The sequence below is a fragment of the Oryzias latipes genome, chromosome 2 (genome assembly GCF_053564925.1).
Source record: "Oryzias latipes strain Hd-rR chromosome 2, Olatipes_Hd-rR_3.1".
Classification (NCBI taxonomy): Eukaryota; Metazoa; Chordata; class Actinopteri; order Beloniformes; family Adrianichthyidae; genus Oryzias; species Oryzias latipes.
The window spans coordinates 3820001-3839003 of record NC_136238.1 but is presented as its reverse complement, the minus strand read 5'-3'; the positions used below and the strand labels follow the sequence as shown (position 1 = coordinate 3839003).

Below are 19003 nucleotides of genomic sequence, written 5' to 3'. Positions count from 1 at the left end.
GTATGATCCGGATCCAAGATGGCGCCAGTGTGCACGGCCTGCCGTCTGTCAGCGGTATTTGTGTTTGTGTTTGTGCTACTTCTGACAACTGTCATTAAAAACATCAACTCTTTACTGGTGTATGATCGCCAGACGCTCCTGGATCTGAGCTTTTTTCCACCAAAGCTGGTGCAGTTTAGTCACGATGGTCAGGAGACGCCGCACCCGTTGCTGTCCGAGGTGCCTGTCTACCTGTGCCGCACCTCAGTGACGTTTCAGCGGAGGAAACGCCGTCGTTATCGGGGAAAACGCGAGGGTAAGCTGACAAACCTGAAGTGGATGCTGACCACCTGTCTGAGGCGCTCTGCGGTGGCCTCGCTGGACGACTTTGGACCGGTTCATCGACTCTTTCCTTCCCGGCGCTCATTGGAGCCTGTCAGCACCTGGCTGTTACCTGTCGCCGGCTCAGAGCAGCTGTTCCAGCCTCGCGGTCCCTGTTCTCCTCGCCCCAGGCAGTGCGGGTGAACCTGGAGAGCTTGCAGCCGCTCCCCAGGGCCAGCTGGACCATCAATACCCCGGCCCCGCCACCCCCCGCCAGATTTAGCCTGGTGAACACTAGGTCCCTGGCAAACAAAACTTTCATCCTGAAGGATTTTTTCGCCTCTCAGGGTTTGGATGTCCTTTGTCTGACGGAGACGTGGCTGAACGTCGGTGAGTCCAGCGCGTTTTCTAAACTTTTACCGCCGGACTGTGATTATTTCAACTCCCTGCGCACATCAGGCCGAGGAGGAGGAATCGCCACCGTTTATAAATCTACATATAAATGTCTCCCTCCATCTCTGCTGGTCTCCTTGTCCAGCTCTGAACTTGAACTTTTTGAACTGGGCTGCTCTCCACCGGTGCTGTGTGCAGTGGTTTATCATCCACCAAAATACAACAAGGACTTCTTAAATGAATTCTCTGGGCTGCTGGCTGAAATCCTGCTTAAATATGACCGAGTTCTTATTGTTGGAGATTTTAATATACATGTGTGCTGTCCAGACCATACAATGTCTAAGGACTTTTTAAGTCTTATTGACTCTTTTAATCTTGTTCAGCATGTGTCTGAACCCACGCAGGAACGTGGACACACACTAGATCTGGTGCTAACGTATGGACTCTCTGTTTCTAACCTGGTGATACGCGATGCAGTGTTTTCAGATCATATGCCTGTTTTATTTGACATCACTCTGCCCTGTAGCCCCTGTAGGCCTCCAGCTCCGGCTCGGTGGGTCTGTATCATCAATCCTTCCACTGCAGCTATTTTCTCTGCTTCTTTTAATCAAACCAGTGTCATCCCTCAGTTCACATGTTCTAGTACGGATGAGCTCAGCTCCTGGTTACACTCTACCTGCCTGACAGTACTGGATCCAGTGGCTCCACTTAAATCCAGGCAGCCTAAAGTTCAAACTGAGCAGTGGTTGAACAACGTAACTCGTGCTGCTAGACGTGAGTGCAGAAAAGCTGAACGGAAGTTTAAAAAGGACAAGCTACAGGTGTCACTACAGATGTTGAAGGCCAGCTGGTGTCATTATCAGGCTACTGTAAAAGAGGCAAAAAGGGAGCATCTGTCAAATGTTATCCTGTTAAACCGACACAAGCCCCGTGTCCTGTTTAGCACCATAGATGCAGCTCTCAACGCCCCCAAGTCTGTCTATGTCCAACCTACGCTGGAGACATGTGAAACCTTCCTTGAGATTTTTGTGGACAAGGTGAATAATGTCAGGGCCCTCATATCACCACCTGGATTTGACCCCTCTGTTGTTGTGTCCTGCCCTGTAACCTTTGACCAGTTTGAACCAGTGACTCTGTCCGTTTTATATGAGACTGTGTGTTTTATGAAATAATTTTTGCAGGTTCGAGGGAGGTAGGCACTGAGCAGAAACAAATGACTCAAAGACTGCACGCTAGAATAAAATGTGTCTTTTTATTCCCCGCTTCAAAACAGTCACACAACATAACACAGGAGTTTAAGCCATGCAGTTTCAACAGAAAACATTTCATCTGCCCCTACCGTGACACACGGACTGGAGAGCCAACAGTCCCGATAGAGTGGCTTGAAACAAAACTCCGGCTGGGCGTTCGTACGTAACCCACAGCAGACTCTGAATAAAGTTGGGCTTCCTTATCTTTTATATTCTTTGATGAGCGTGAGGAAAAGGAGGGCCGGTCCCTTCCCGCAGGCTCACCCTGCACGTAGACTCATCCTATACCATCATAAACATGTCAGAATATCTTCTACAGAGCACTCCTTTTACGGGTCAGTAACATAACAGGATAGGATAAAATTCTAAACATTGTCAGGATATGCTCTACAGAGTCCTCCCTTAACAGGATAAAACTTTATATTAAACATTCCTTTTGGGGGTCAGTCATAGAAACATCATAAACATATCAAGCCTTTCTCCTTTTTTTGGTTATTAGCAACATAGAACCTTATATAAGAGTACATAAGAGTTTACATAAGTGTTCCTTTTTGGATGGTCAGCCACAGAACATTATCTTTAATGCAGGGCAGAAGGCTCCCCCCCTGCCTACAGTGCATTATCCATCTCACTGTGAAACACCTGAAGCCCTCAGGTTCCCCCTCTGATGCGGTTCCACCCCGATTATTTAAAGAGCTTGGGACTGTTGTAAATGGCAGCCTTTCCTCTGGTGTGTTTCCTAGAAACTGTAGACCTGCTAGAGTACAGCCGTTGATCAAGAAGCCTAACCTGGATCCCTCTATGCTGTCCAATTTTAGACCCATTTCTAAACTTCCTTTCCTCTCAAAGATTCTGGAAAAAATTGTGTATGTCCGATTAAAGGATTTTTTAGAGGAAAATGGCAACCTTGAGGTTTTCCAGTCTGGCTTCAAATCTCTACACAGCACCGAGTCAGCTCTGCTCAGGGTGTTTAGCTACAGATGCTGGGGACCATGCGGTTCTGGTTCTACTGGATCTTACGGCTGCCTTCGACACACTGGATCACAACATCTTGATCTCCCGGTTACAGCAACTTGTAGGCATCCGTGGCACTGCTCTGCAGTGGTTCAGGTCATATCTAGAAGATAGAACATTTTGTGTAAACCTCAATAATGTTCAATCTTCCTCTGCTCCTCTACTGTACGGGGTCCCGCAGGGTTCAGTCCTTGGGCCTTTGCTTTTCTCCCTTTACTTCCTCCCCCTGGGTTCCATTCTTAGAAAGCATAACTGTGCTTTTCATTGCTATGCAGATGATACCCGGATATACGTCCCAATAACAAAGAAGGATGCCCACTCCATCAGCCCTTTAATTAAGTGCTTGGAGGAATTAAAAATCTGGATGGCTCTGAATTTTCTCCACCTCAATGAGGAAAAGACAGAGGTGATTGTCTTCAGTCCCAGTGGCAACAGTGAGTCACACCCAAAAGCTCTGGGTTCTCTCACTCAATCAGTGAAATCCACAGTCACAAATTTAGGAGTGAAGATGGACACTGGTTTTAATTTGGACAAGCAGATCAGTTCAGTGGTGAGATCCAGCTTCTTTCAGTTAAGGCAGCTGGCCAAAGTCAAATCATTTTTATCAAGAAAGCACTTTGAGACAGTAATCCACGCCTTTGTAACAACTCGGCTGGATTACTGTAACTCCCTTTACTTTGGTATCCCTCACTCATCCTTGTCCCGTCTCCAGCTGCTGCAGAACGCTGCTGCACGCTTGTTAACTGGAACGTGGAGGAGAGAACATATCACACCAGTTCTGGCTGCCTGTCCATTTTAGAGTTGGTTTTAGAATTCTTTTATTTGTTTTTAAATCTTTAAATGGTCTGGCTCCGCCCTACCTCTGCATTCCCCTTCCTGCTCACTTAGATCAACTGACCAGCTGCTCCTAGATGTGCCAAGGACACGGCAGAAACTCAGAGGGGATAGAGCATTTACCGTTGCTGGTTCCAGCTTGTGGAATGCACTCCCTATGCAGGTTAGGCAGACCCGTTCACTGAATGATTTTAAATCCAAGTTAAAAACTCACCTTTTCTCCCTGGCTTTTAACTCAGTATGAGTTGATGTTTTTATTGTTTTTATTGGTTTTATGTATTTTTATTTAATGTATTGATTTTTATTGATTTTATTCTGTTTGTTTTAGTTTGTTGTTTTGTTCTTATTCTGCGTTGTTCAGCACTTTGGTCAGCTTCTGCTGTTTTAAAAGCGCTTTATAAATAAAGTTGACTTGACTTGAAGAGGGGGGGGGGGGGCTGTCACCTAAGGTAGTCATTTTCAGCTGTGACTCCTTCCAAACAAACTTCGGGTTTTCCTCTGACTTCTCTCATCGTTGACAGAAAAACACACCAAAGGACCAAACGCGTCTCTGCTGTCGATGAACTTTAAATGAAAATGTTTTATTTTATCTGTGACAATAAAATGTTACAAGGAGCTTTTTCTAAAACAAAACAAACATCCTGATCTGAAAGTAGAGATGGGTCTAAAAAAAGAGGATTCTTTCCATTCCAGCCATTCCAAAGTCAGATTTGCATACAGTCGTGTCCCGCTCAGCTCATTCCACAGCAGCAGGTGTCTATTAAAGAGGAAGCCCCCCCCCTCCTTAATAGACACCTGACACAGGTTCTCTCCCCCCTGCAGGCTCTTTGCTCCACACGCCTGTTTCTACAGAGTTTTACTTTCCTTTCTTTCACGTTGCAGCTTCAGACTCATTTCAGACAGAAAAGTCTCCAAAAGCTTCACTTCACAGCAGCAGTTTTGAATTCTTATCAAACGGAAAGCTCTTTTCCCCGGTAGATCATCGTCTCAGCCCTTTCCTTGTTGCTGTGAAAGTTTGGTGATTTAGTTAAAGCATGGATGGGAACTCTCCCGGTTCACGTCTCCTTCCTGTGAGCTTCTCCAGTTTGTGGTCTTCACATCTCTGTCTGCTTTCTGTCCAAACCCAGTGAGGGATGAATCCTTCCACGGTGTCTCTGCTGCACCTGGACGTTCTACCGAGGTCTTCATCCAGCAGAATCCAACAACGCCCAGCAGCACCAGCCTTTCTACCACAACAGCTCATCAGTGATGTTTGTGGCGTTGCCACAGACAACCCCATCTCTGCCCGCCGATGTTTCCACACCGAGGTCTGGAAACATTTCAGGAGAAACCGGCAAACTAAAAAGAAATCAAATTACAAATATTGAATTCCACAGTTTTGGCACAGGAAGCCGTCCTGGGGTTCAGCTACAAAGGCTTTTGAAGTGTTCTTCTCCTTTAGGTGAACAAGGGTGGGTTGGTTGGCTGGTTGGTCGGTTTGATGCAGAAACATAGATACAGGGTGACTCACAGACCAGTCTGAGTGGTTGGGCTCCAGCGCAGGTTAAAGCGTTTCAGGTGCGTGCAGAATGCGTTGGAGGACCAAAGTTGGCAGAGAAAGTTGTTGTCTTTGGATGAAGAAGCATCAGCAGCATTTAGGCCAATCAGAATCTTCCTGCCTTGATGCAGCCGCATTCAGACCTATTAGAATCCAAACACTAATACCGGTAATTCATTTCAGACAGACACGGCTCATTGACCATCAGACCTGTCAACACTAAACCTCCTCTACTGATCCCAGCTACCATCGTGTCTTGTATGTGTGTGTGTTCATACATTTGAATAAATATCACATAAATAAATGCAGGAAGTGAACACAGTGACATGAAGGCCGTGTCTCACAGCTCTTTCGTACATTTAGCGCATATTCCACGGATGAAAACTGTTCGTACATGAATCTACATGGAAAAAGTGAGAAACGTTGTGGTCTTTACGTGAAATGTTCACAGATGTATCACAAATGAACCACATCAAAACCACAGAAGGACGAATAAACACGCAAAGAACACGCAAACCAACGTAGAACATGAACCGTACAATTATTGTGATGTTTATCTGCAATTCATTAGTGATTTATGTGTCAATGACATCAGTTTAACATGATTTGTGAGTCATATATGTGATATAAATGTTCTACATCAGTGGTTCATGTGTTAAAAGTCTGCCAGACAAACGTGAAACGATTGTGGAAAGACACACATCTGTTTTTCACCACGATTGTGTCAGATTTAAGTCATAATTACATGTAAACTACGTAAAATCCATGTAAACTGCATAATTCTCAACCAACCAAAGAATTTTGAACATCTCAAAACGGAATTTACGTAAAGAGACGTCGGCTGAAACCATCTGAGCACATCAACGATGACAAACACGTGTAATTATCAGGCATGGACCACGAAAGGCCGACATGTCCCACTCAGAAAATGTACTAAATGCAGGTAGCAGCTGTGTGACGCGGCCTTAAGGCTCTGATTCATCCATCTACATACATTAGTGCTGGTTTTAGTGTAATTCAGCAGAAATGTTCCTGAATGAAGCTCATTGTTCCGTCACGACTGCAGTGATTCATCCAGAAACCAAACCTCTGTCCACCAACCTCTTTGTAGCCGTGTTTGCACAGATTTCAGTCTGTAAAACGAGTCAGAATGCAGATTTTTACAGCTTTTCCAGCAGAAATCTGCATCAGTGAACAAACACAGAGGTTTTGTTCTGCAGCTAATGTGTAACTGCAGCACTGGGAGCCTCCAGAACCGTCCTGTTTGAAGAAGGATAAGCTGAAAAACAAATATACAGCCGTAATTGAAACTGAAAGAAGTTTAGCGCTCAAACGTCCTGATCAGGTGTTGGCCGCTCCACCCCGATTACCATCAGGAGCTTTCTGTTGTGGTCCATTTAGAGGAGAATTCCTGCAAACCAGCTTTAAGGCTTCAGGGGAACAAAACAAGTGACATTCTGACGTGTGAGGAATGTTTTTGATGCTGTTTCTCTGGAAAATGGATTATATTATAGAAACCAGCCACCAGAACCGGTCTGCAGATCATTCAACAATTTACCAAGAGAGGATGGATTTGTGAAACGTTTAAGAACAAAATTTAAGATTTATGTGCAGCTTTGATACTGAAATCCATTTATTATTTCAGATACATCTACAATCTGAAGTTTAGGTGATTCAGTTTCAGCTACGGTTGGTCGGCACTCTTGCAAACTCGGTAGTTTACAGCATTCTTCAAACATAAACTGTCCTTGCGGCTCCACGGTGGCGCCGCTGGGGTTAAGTCATAGTTCCAGCGGTCCTCACGGGTGAAAAATGGTGAAAGCTGCATGGGAAATATGGAGGTCCTAGCCCAAACAAGAGAAAATGTTCATGCACATGTTTGTAGACAGGTCCTGAGCACGCACACAACACGTGTGCAGCATTTGTGAGTGGTCAGTTAGGAGCCAGAACTCACACTTCACTAAGTACTAGAGTTTGGCGTAAGGACGCCGTACGACATCATCAGCCTTCCATCATAAGAGCGCGTCACTTCCATCATCCGACAATGGTACGCTCCATTTTGGTGACATCCATTGAGGTAGGCATAAGGCCTCAAGGAAACTGAAAGACACGCCCTTTTAAGGTGCAGCCGCTCCCCTCTCTATGACCCACCACGGACCCGGACCACCCATAACCCACAGAACCCGTTCCAGAACTCCTGGTTCATGTATGGGTTTGGTCTGGTCTGGAACATGGATGGACAGATGAACAGGAACACGTTCACACTGGGCGTTTTGGTCCAAACCAGACTTGGTTTCCTCCGAGTGTCGCTTTGGTTTGGTCGGTGTCAGAGGCGACCTGAAGCGGGTCAGCAGAACTTTGGGGTTTGGTTTCACCCGCTGGACCTGCTGTGGTTCAACAGCAGCAGCGTGAAAGCAACCAAAGACGTCTCAGGTGAGGGACGGGAACCAAACAAGGCCAGAATCCTGGAAGTGTTTGATGGATGAATGGTTTGAGATTCAAAGGCATCAGTCAGTATATTTCATTTAATACGACAGCAGGACAAACTGATCAAAGTTTATCTGTGTAGTACAATTTGTACAGAAAGTGCTTCACAAAACAGGAAAATGCATTAATATCACAAAACGTAACAGTGCAAAGATTCAAAACATACATAATCATTACAAGATTGACTTTAAAAGACAGTAAAGAGCAAAGAACATGAACAGAGGTGAAGATGAGGACCCTTCAGGTATTAACACGGCTAAACAGGAATGTTCTGAGTCTGGATTTGAACCTTAACACAGTAGAGGCCGGTCTCACAGCCACAGAGAGACTGTTCCAGCGTTTAGCTGCAGAAGACTGAAACGCTGATTCCCCATGTTTAGTCCTGACTCTAGGCCCCGCAGGAGGCTTGTCCCTGAGGTCCTCAGAGTCCAGATGGTTCAGATGACACTAAGATGTCAGAGATGTGTCTGAGTTTAGCTGCAGAAAGTCGTTTTTGTTGGGTCAAAACAATCTACATTATTCCACGCACTGATCTGTTGGAGGCAGTGGCTGAGGGAATCCACTGATCCACATTCACCTGCTGTCAGTGACACATAGAGCTGAGTATCATCTGCATAGTTTTGATAGAATGTGTTCTTACTGCGAATTAACTGACCTAGTGACAGCATGTTAGATGTTTTCAGGATTTAGATGTTTTCAGGATTTAGATGATCGTTCTCCTCTGCTAAAGCTCAGAACTGAGCAGATTGAATCTGAATGTGAACAAGTCAGAACAGCCGTTGGAGGCAGAGATTTGATCCCAAAGAAAAGCTCAAAGTGAAAGAATGTGGATCTTCCAGATCTGTCAGAGCTTCCAGGAAAAACTCTGACAGATTCCAACAGAGAGAAAGATGTGAGGAGCAGAAAAACACTTTAGTTTGACACTTTGATGACTGCAGGAAGTTTAGAAAAAGAGTCCCACTGATCTCTCCAAACATCCAAGTGAAAAGCAGAACCATCTCTGGAGCTTTTAGCTCTGATTGGACCAAAAAACATGGAGATTTTCAAGACTTTAGTCCAACAAAGAACAGTGACATCTGCTGGAGAAATGTACCGTCACAGTTTTGGAGGATTCCACGATTTGAAACATTTTGGTTTGGATTTCTTCAGAAAATGGAAATCTTCCCGACAACAAGCCGGGTTTTGTTGATGAGTAGAAAACATGTTAAGAACATGTGGAGGAAACGGTTCTTTGTCACAAATCCATCACTTCTCTCAATTCTATTGACTCAACTTTTAAAAATGAATTTGAAAGTCAAATAAATACTGAATGGATTATTATCATTGTTAATAACTAACAATTAACTTTGATTATTTTGTCTTATTAAAGGAAAGATGACAAATAAAGCGGAAAACTGTTCTCTAAGTTGTTCTTTCCTATTGTTGTTCTAATGTTCTGATAATCAGAACCAAACCAGCACTTAAAATAAGCTTCCTGGTCATATTTTCACTTTCAAGACTTTATTTAAACTCAGTTTCATCCATTTAAATTATTAAAATGAAAAGTTAACATGATGTAAATGTAGAAAGTAAAGACAGAAATGGATCATATTTTTACCAATTCCTCTAAAATCATGACAGGATGTGACGTCACTTTTACTCCCACTGGTTCATTTTCAGGAGATTGATTCATATTTATGGAATCATATTCCATTCAATGATTACAAAATAAAATAAAACAGGTGATCTTTGTTCCCATTTCTTTCTCTGATTTTCATTCTAATATTTTAGGAACTCCAAACAGGCTGAACTCTGACCTCATCTGTTCATGAAAACTAGAAGATGAGCTGCAATTAAACGTTTCTGTGTCGTAGACATGATCCGTGTAGTTTATGTGTTTGTCACCATATCACCAGTCTGTTTTGATCTTCATCAGATCGATTTGATTGTCATAGGTCATAGGTCATAGGTCATCAGGTACATACAGTGCAGCCAGATGACATTCAGACGTACCAAAGGTGTTAGGTGATTGGAGTTTCTCAATGCCCCCCCCTTCCTCCCCCTCTCCAATGTTGTTGGTTCCCACCTCTTCGTAATCCTTCTCCAGGGCGGCCATGCCCCCCTCCTTCATGCCCTCCCCCACATATCAGTGCACAAAGGCCCATTTGGCATACATGAGCTTAAACTTGTGGTCCAGGCCTGGCGGTGGTGTTGCTGAGCATGCAGACGACCCTCTGCACCTTGGCCAGGTCCCCTCCAGGAACCATGGTGGGGGTCTGGTAGGTGATGCCCACCTTGAACCCTGTGGGACACCAGTCCACAAACTGGATGCTGCGCTTGGTTTTAATGGTGGCGATGGCGTCATTCACTACTTAAGGGACCACATCGCCACGGTACAGCAGGCATTACTTCACCAGAGTGAATCCAGAGGACCTACAACAAGATGGAAACCATCAGTGAGCTCAAAACCAGGAAGGACAGATTAGAGTTTGACAAACGACGACTAAAACAGTCTTTACAGTTCTGGAACAACATCCTATGGACAAATGAGACCAACTTGTACCAGAGTGATGGAAAGAAAAGAGAAGGAAAGGAACTGCTCCTGATCCTCAGCAGACCACCTCATCAGTGAAACATGGTGGTGGCAGTGGCATGGTGTGGGCATGTATAGCTGCTAATAGAACTGGTTCTCTGGTATTTATTGATGATGTGATGCTGACCAAAGCAGTAGGATGAATTCTGAAGTGTTTCTGCAGTATTATCTGCTCACATTCACCCAAATGGTTCATCTCTCATTGGACGGAGCTTCACAGTGCAGATGCACCCAAAGCAGACTGCGACAGCAACCAAAGACTGGACCCAAAGCAGACTGCAACAGCAACCAAAGACTGGACCCAAAGCAGACTGCAACAACAACCAAAGACTGGACCCAAAGCAGACTGCAACAACAACCAAAAACTGGACCCAAAGCAGACTGCAACAGCAACCACAGACTGGACCCAAAGCAGACTGCAACAGCAACCAAAGACTGGACCCAAAGCAAACTGCAACAGCAACCAAAGACTGGACCCAAAGCAGACTGCAACAGCAACCAAAGACTGGACCCAAAGCAGACTGCAACAGCAACCAAAGACTGGACCCAAAGCAGACTGCAACAACAACCAAAGACTGGACCCAAAGCAGACTGCAACAACAACCAAAGACTGGACCCAAAGCAGACTGCAACAGCAACCAAAAACTGGACCCAAAGCAGACTGCAACAGCAACCAAAAACTGGACCCAAAGCAGACTGCAACAGCAACCAAAGACTGGACCCAAAGCAGACTGCAACAGCAACCAAAAACTGGACCCAAAGCAGACTGCAACAGCAACCACAGACTGGACCCAAAGCAGACTGCAACAGCAACCAAAGACTGGACCCAAAGCAAACTGCAACAGCAACCAAAGACTGGACCCAAAGCAGACTGCAACAACAACCAAAGACTGGACCCAAAGCAGACTGCAACAGCAACCAAAGACTGGACCCAAGCAGACTGCAACAACAACCAAAGACTGGACCCAAAGCAGACTGCAACAGCAACCAAAGACTGGACCCAAAGTAGACTGCAACAGCAACCAAAGACTGGACCCAAAGCAGACTGCAACAACAACCACAGACTAGACCCAAAGCAGACTGCAACAGCAACCAAAAACTGGACCGAAAGCAGACTGCAACAGCAACCACAGACTGGACCCAAAGCAGACTGCAACAGCAACCAAAGACTGGACCCAAAGCAAACTGCAACAGCAAGCAAAGACTGGACCCAAAGCAGACTGCAACAGCAACCAAAGACTGGACCCAAAGCAGACTGCAACAGCAACCAAAAACTGGACCCAAAGCAGACTGCAACAGCAACCAAAGACTGGACCCAAAGCAAACTGCAACAGCAACCAAAGACTGGACCCAAAGCAGACTGCAACAGCAATCAAAGACTGGACCCAAAGCAAACTGCAACAGCAACCAAAGACTGGACCCAAAGCAGACTGCAACAACAACCAAAGACTGGACCCAAAGCAGACTGCAACAGCAACCAAAGACTAGACCCAAAGCAGACTGCAACAGCAACCAAAGACTGGACCCAAAGCAAACTGCAACAGCAACCAAAAACTGGACCCAAACAGACTGCAACAGCAACCAAAGACTGGACCCAATCAGACTGCAACAGCAACCAAAGACTAGACCCAAAGCAGACTGCAACAGCAACCACAGACTAGACCCAAAGCAGACTGCAACAGCAACCAAAGACTGGACCCAAAGCAGACTGCAACAGCAACCAAAGACTGGACCCAAACAGACTGCAACAGCAACCACAGACTGGACTCAAAGCAGACTGCAACAGCAACCACAGACTGGACCCAAAGCAGACTGCAACAGCAACCAAAGACTGGACCCAAAGCAGACTGCAACAGCAACCAAAGACTGGACCCAAAGCAGACTGCAACAGCAACCAAAGACTGGACCCAAAGCAAACTGCAACAGCAACCAAAGACTGGACCCAAAGCAGACTGCAACAGCAACCAAAGACTGGACCCAAAGCAAACTGCAACAGCAACCAAAGACTGGACCCAAAGCAGACTGCAACAGCAACCAAAGACTGGACCCAAAGCAGACTGCAACAGCAACCAAAGACTGGACCCAAAGCAGACTGCAACAGCAACCAAAGACTGGACCCAAAGCAGACTGCAACAGCAACCACAGACTGGACCCAAAGCAGACTGCAACAGCAACCAAAGACTATCCCAAGGGAAAGAAGCGGAAGCGTTTCACTTGCTGAAGACTAGCCCGAAGGGAAAATGCTCCAAGAAAAAGCAGGAACTGAAGACAGCTGCATTGGAGCCCTGGCAGAGCATCAGCAGGGATGAAATCAGCGTCTGCTGATGTCTATGAGATCCAGACTTCAGGCTGGAAGTGACTACAAAGGATTTGGAACCAAGTATTAAAAAGTATAGTTAGATTTCGGATTATTATTCTGTCCTGTTACTTTTGGTTCCTGAACAAGTGGGAGGCACAGATGCAAACTGTTGTAATTTCTGCACCTCTCCTTGATCTGGATGGAAAACCCACAAATTAAAGCTGACAGTCTGCAGTTGAAGCACATCTTTAAATCCACTGTGGTGGAGTGTACAGCCACAAATGTTGGGATTATATTGATAGACCTGACTGTAACTAAATTTTTTGAAGTGGATCACTAAAATGAAAGGAATTCAGTGATTTGAATGTTTGGTGTCATCAAAGCTGTTTGGGTTGATTCCAGTGGAGCTCATCATATGTGACATCATCGTAGCTTCATGGACAGACATGTAGGGCCCTTGGTAGGGGGGGTGCTTGGACATCACTGCCAGCAAGCAACAGATGTCCTCTTAGCACCCTACCAGCCAATTTTAGCCGCACCTTAGACATTTAGGGCCCCTTGGTGTGGAGGGTGAGGGGACATCACTGTGAGTAATCAGGAGATGTCCCCTTAGTGCCCTACCCGCCAATTTTAACTGCACCCCCTTTAGTACACACACCCCTCCCCTCTCAATATATACATTCCAACATAAACACACACATGCACACACACACACTCTCAAACACACATACACGCACACACATTTTGCAAGGAAGGTGGGACCTAGGACCATCTGTCCCCTACCCCTTCCCTGGTGGGGGGTACGGGGCCCTTGGCAACAGCGGCCGTGTACCCTGGGTGCCAGCTTCCTGGGCCCGGCTGTGCTCTCTCCGCGCGGTGGGGGGGGTTCACATTACACCTGGGCCGGGGGTGTTCGTGTCCCTGGGGGTGGGTTCTGGTCCTTGCCCCTGAGCACTGGGCCGCGCCAAATTTCCAACTGTGGCCGAGCCTGGTCGGGCCATGTTTACAACACCCCTTGTGGGCCCCCTTTTTCCCTGGGGTGCCCCCCTCCTGGGCGGGGGCGGTGGGCCCCCTGCCTCGCTCCTCCCTGGACCAACCGTGGGCCGGGTGGGTGGCTGCCTGAAGTAGGGAGCGGGTGTCCCTTGGGGGGTCCTGGCTCGTACCTGGGGTTGGGGCGGGCGGATGCCCGGAACTCCTGTGTGGTGGTGGGGTGCTTGTCTGGGGCTGTGGGCGTCCTTCTCCGGTGGGGTCCTGCGTTGGGCTCTCCCGGCGCGGCAGGGGGGCTGCTCTCCTGGTTGGGCTGAGGCGGCGCTCTCTTTCCCCCCATGCCTCCCTGCTCTCTGGCTCTGGGGGCCTCGCGGCGGTCCTGCTGGCCCTGGCCTTAGTGGCGGATTTGGTCGCCCGGGGGGGGCGGTTGTTCCTTGCCTGCTCCCGTGTGGCATTTGGGGGTTCCGGCTGCCGCTACTGCTGCGGAGGGGGTCTGGGTGTGGGGGTGGCTGGGCGCTCCTCCTCCTTCTTTTCACATTCCACCATCCATTTTAGAAGAACATAAACACTCACCTGAGCACTGGTGTTAGCTCACCTTTGCACTAATAGTTTGCATGATTGAATGAATGAAAGATTTCACACTAGTTGGTTTAAAGGCATAGGTATGCGTGTGAACACTATCTGTTTTGTGGACATGTCGACATGTGAACATTTTTGCACTTAAGAGGTGTGTTTATAACATTTGAGTGTGTGTGGACAGGCCCTGCCCTTTAAGACTTGTACTACATTGAACCTTACCGTAATGATAAACAACCAGTAAACTTGCTGCTCTATGCTGCTTCGTGGTCTTACCCCCCCCCCCTTCTATTATCACCCTCCTACCCCCCCCTCTCTCTATCTCTCTCTAACATCCCTCTCTCTTCTTCCCTTCGGTTGAAATTAATAAAGTTTGGCCTCAATTACAAAAGGGGTTTATTCAGACATACCTCTGGTTTGTCTGAAGATTAATAACCCCTCTTGTTAAAGTAAAATATGTCCAACACAAGAGGCCCTCAGCTCTCATCTGTCTGCCCAGCTGTTGGACAGGACAAGTTAGAAAAAAAAGCTTCATGGAAAACCTTTCAGACATGTTTCTGTTCAGATGTGATGCTTGAGAAACATGTCCAAAGTTCAAAGCATATTTTGGTGCAAACATTGTGTCTGTGTGTTCCAGGTGATTCAATGTGAGACTGAGAACAAAAAGCTGGAAGAAGAACTGAAGATCCTTAAGTGGAGGGACGTCCACACCTGGAAGGTGGATGAGATTGTGAAGAGAGCAGAGAAAGAGCTGGAACAGCAGCTTCAAGCTTTCCTCAGAGACCAGGAGAAGCTGAAGGAGGAGCTGTCTGTGCAGAAGAAGGAGATGGAGGACACCAGGAGGAGGTCAGCAGAGGTTCTGGTTCTGAAGCTCTAAGCGTTTGGCAGCACGGTAACCATGGAAACGCTACCAGGTACGAGGAAGAGAAGAAAAAAGATCTGAAGAGGAGAACACACTTCTCACCAGCAAGAAGGTAAAACCAACATCCTGAAGTGTTTGTGCCTAATCTAATGTTTACAAAAATATCTGAACTGTTTTAATGCAACAGGCTTTAGAGCATGAATGGCTGACAAAAGCTGACTGGATGGTGGAAAAGAGGGTTCTGAACAATAAGAGGAACTTCCTCAGAGCTGGATTTGATGAGGTACAGAGAGGTTCCATTCCTGCTTCTGGAGAAAGAAGACGTTCCTCCAGATGACCCTTCTGTGCGTCTGACCTTCAGGAACTCAAGGAGCTGGAGTCTCAGGTCCAGAATGAGACGAGGGTCATCTCTGACACCAAGAAACGCTCCCTGGACCTGGAGAACATCATCACATCCCTTGAGGCTCATTATGCAGAAATAGCAGATTGCACCAAGCAGGAAGTAGATCAGCTGAACAGGAAGAAGGTGAAGAAGAAGAGGATGAGGTCTGTCACACCTCAACATCAATGATGTCACTGTGGTTGCTCTCCTCCTCAGATTGATGCTTTGCGCCAAACTTCAGGCCAGTCCAAGCAGAAGGCAGACAAGATAAAGAGGGAAATGACATTTCTGAAGAAGAGCATCACAGAACTGAAAACTAAGCTGGAGGTTCAGCAAACAAAGGTAAAGAGCAAACAACAAACTTCTGCATCCACCACCTCCATCCTGATGACATCCCTGTGTCCTGATAGGAAGAGACGCTGGAAAAAGACTTAAAGCAGGAAATAGGGGACGACGCAGAAATATCTGGACTGGAAGAGGAACTGAAGAAGAAAAGGGACAGTCTGACCCTGCAGGTTCCACGGCTGGAGGCCTCCACATGTGTAATCTAATAGAGCGCTTCTATGTGGTTCCATTCTGTGTGTGTGTGGGGGGGGGGGGGGGGGGGGTCAGCCATTGGATTGGAGCAAATGCTTCCAGGTGGATGTTGTTCCAGGTGGATGTTCTTCCAGGTAGATGTTCTTCCAGGTGGATGTTCTTCCAGGTGGATGTTCTTCCAGGTAGATGTTCTTCCAGGTGGATGTTCTTCCAGGTGGATGTTCTTCCAGGTGGATGTTCTTCCAGGTGGATGTTCTTCCAGGTGGTTGTTCTTCCAGGTGGATGTTCTTCCAGGTGGTTCATTTTCTCCTGTTTGTCTGCATCTTCTATCTTTGATCTTCAGTTCTGCTCCTCCTCCCCTTTAATCCCACGTCTGTCCTGCTTGACACATGTAGCGTGTCTCTCATGAGGACTCGGTCAGAGAACTGGCTACATTGCACGTCTGTCTTTTCTCCACACCTTCTCTCTGCAGAGATCCTCAGATCTCCTCCTCCGTTCTCCAGTTTCTCCTGATTTCTTCCCAAACTCTTGGTTGGAGCCCGGCTGGGTTTAAAGGAGAACATGCAGTGGGAGCTGTCCGGATGGTGGTGCTGAAACCTTCTGGAGGCTGAGACACAAAGACATCAGCTTGAAATGTTGAGCATGAAATCAGAAATCCAGTGAATGGATGACAGAGAAAGACGTTCAACATGAAGGAAGCTTTGTGGGACATGTTCCAAACACTGATTGGACAGAGAGCCATGACTCACCTCTCTGGCCAATCAGAGCGCTCCACCAATGTTCTCATTTCTTCATTCAACCTAATATTCCAACCAAGCTGTCCAGCATCAGCTGTTCTGTTGTGGAGGCGTGTTGATTGGTGAGGCTGAACTACGTCTTTGGACCTAAACTGTGATGAGACACATTTCCATTCCAGCTGACATCCTTTCTGTTCAGCATTAGATGGAGAAATATGACCATCAGAACCTCTGAAGGTTCTGGTTCTAGATTCTCTGTGGTCTGAGTCTTTATGGTGAACAGCTCTTCATCACAGCTCTTCATCAAAGCTCTTCATGGAGTAAGGTTCTGCAGGTCCTGCAGGTCATGCATCAGTAGAACCTCAGCTTTTATTTTGAAAAGTTACTTTCATGTCTTCAGACTCTTAAAACTGAAATAAAGTTTAACAATCAGACACTAAAAAAGGATGTTGGTCAGGACTTTCACACTAAAAAAAATAATTAAGAAGCATGTCTGTTTTTTTTTAAATAAAATAGTTTCCAGATCAACACTCTGCAGAAAAATCCTCTCAGATTGTGTGAGGCAGAAAGGCGGGAACATTTTTAGAGAGAAAGAGAGAGACATTTATGTGGGTTATGTTAAACACACAAACTTAAAACATCAACATAAACATTGAACAACATGAACAGAAAAAGGTGTCTGGTGAAGCCAAGGCTTCTATCTACCTACAAATTGATAGAACCTAAATAAAAAAGTAGAAAAAACAAAAACACTTCTCAAAATTACTTCACAACCACCAGAGTCTCTCAGTCCAGAAGGTATTTGGATAGATTTGAAATGCTCTTCTTGTCGGTCGTTGAATGGAAAGTGTTGACGTTTGTTCCAGGCAGCAGATTTGAATATGCAGCTGTTTGGCGCCTCTCGTGGCAGTCACTGGTAACTGCAGCTGCTGTGGGTCCTGCAGGTTTGATTCCCGTCCGCCGAAGGAAATTGATTTTTTAAAATCAAACATATCAAACATAATTCAACAACAACGTGAATGTCTCAGGGGAATATAAATGTGTAAATATTGCAGAAAAATATAAAAATAAAACAAAAATTAAGCAGATGTTTGATAATGGTACAGTACTGATTGATTTCACTCCAAAAATGCTGGAATTTAGGTTTGGAGTTCAACCATTTGGCTTTATGAATATGGAATTTAGCTAATAATCAAAACAATTGTGTAATAAAGATACAATCTTTGTCTACTTTGACATTGTTAGGTCAAACTGTAACGGTCCATATTGTATCCTTCCCCGGTTTTTCGAGCTGAGTGTCTTTATAGTGTTTCGAGATTCTAGCCTGCCGTATGCAGTGGTTTTGTTTTTGTCTTTAGTTTTTGTTATTAAACCTCCATTCCTTGCATCCTCCTGCCTCCTCTCCTCTCTGCGCCTGGGTACCTTCCATTCCCCCCGTAACATTATGGACCAGCCAAGCCTGTACCCAGCAGAGAGGAACATGCTTCATTTTGGAGCATTCTTCCAGGAGGCAGACGAGAACCAGCCGGACGAGTTCCTCTACCCCGGGATGAGGGACATGCGGCTCCTGGAGGCCTACTGCCAGCAGGACGAGAGGACCAGGATCCATGGGTCTTCTGACTGGGTCCAGTTCCACAGTGTTGGGGTGGAGCCGGAGGATATCCAGGGGGCCTCCTTCCTGGCCACTCTCGACCAGGATATGTGGGAGGCCTACTGCCGAGAGGAGGAGAGGGTCGATTCTACTGACTGGTTCGAGCTCCCCGCCTCAGCGTTTAACGGCAGTCGCCTGGCTATGAGGGGGGGCCACCGTCGTCGTCGCCGCCATCGCCCTTCTCGGCGTCCCGTCGTGGTTCCGGAGGTGGACCTGGAGGCACCCCAACCCGGTCCTGCGTCCAGGAGGGCGCCTGATGCACCCCAACCCGTTCCGGCTCCGAGGAGGGTGCCGGACCCACCAGAACCAGTTTCTGCTCCGAGGTGGGTGCCAGAACCACCTCGACCCGTTCCGGCTCCTAGGAGGGTCCCGGACGCAACTCCTCCCGTTCCGGCTCCGAGGAGGTTGCTGGACGCACCTCGACCAGTTCCTGCTCCGAGGAGGGTTTCGGACCGTCCACGACCGGTTCCGGTTCCGAGGAGGTTGTCGGACGCCACCCATTCCATTCCTGCCGCGGACCCCGAACCCGAGCCGCTTGCCGCGGACCCCGAACCCAAGCCGCTTGCCGCGGACCCCGAACCCGAG

The 19003-nt window shown here is 46.9% G+C and overlaps 2 protein-coding genes across 2 annotated transcripts in view; one reads left to right on the top strand and one right to left on the bottom strand.

Annotated features, from left to right (window-relative positions):
* Positions 1-19003, bottom strand: part of LOC144982190 (NACHT, LRR and PYD domains-containing protein 12-like) — a 298037-nt gene that overhangs the window by 42965 nt on the left and 236069 nt on the right. The window lies entirely within an intron of this gene.
* Positions 15335-16044, top strand: LOC144990521 (keratin, type II cytoskeletal 6C-like). The gene is made up of 4 exons (XM_078944045.1): positions 15335-15394; positions 15473-15637; positions 15710-15859; positions 15904-16044. The coding sequence occupies exons 1-4, from the start codon at positions 15335-15337 to the stop codon at positions 16042-16044; spliced, it is 516 nt and encodes a 171-aa protein (XP_078800171.1).

Coding starts and splice junctions, on each gene's coding strand:
- LOC144990521 (XM_078944045.1), top strand. CDS start 15,335: ATGGTGGAAAAGAGGGTTCTGAACAATAAGAGGAACTTCCTCAGAGCT. Junction 15,395..15,472: donor TCAGAGCTGGATTTGATGAG/GTACAGAGAGGT, acceptor TCTGACCTTCAG/GAACTCAAGGAGCTGGAGTC. Junction 15,860..15,903: donor AGAGCAAACAACAAACTTCT/GCATCCACCACC, acceptor GTGTCCTGATAG/GAAGAGACGCTGGAAAAAGA.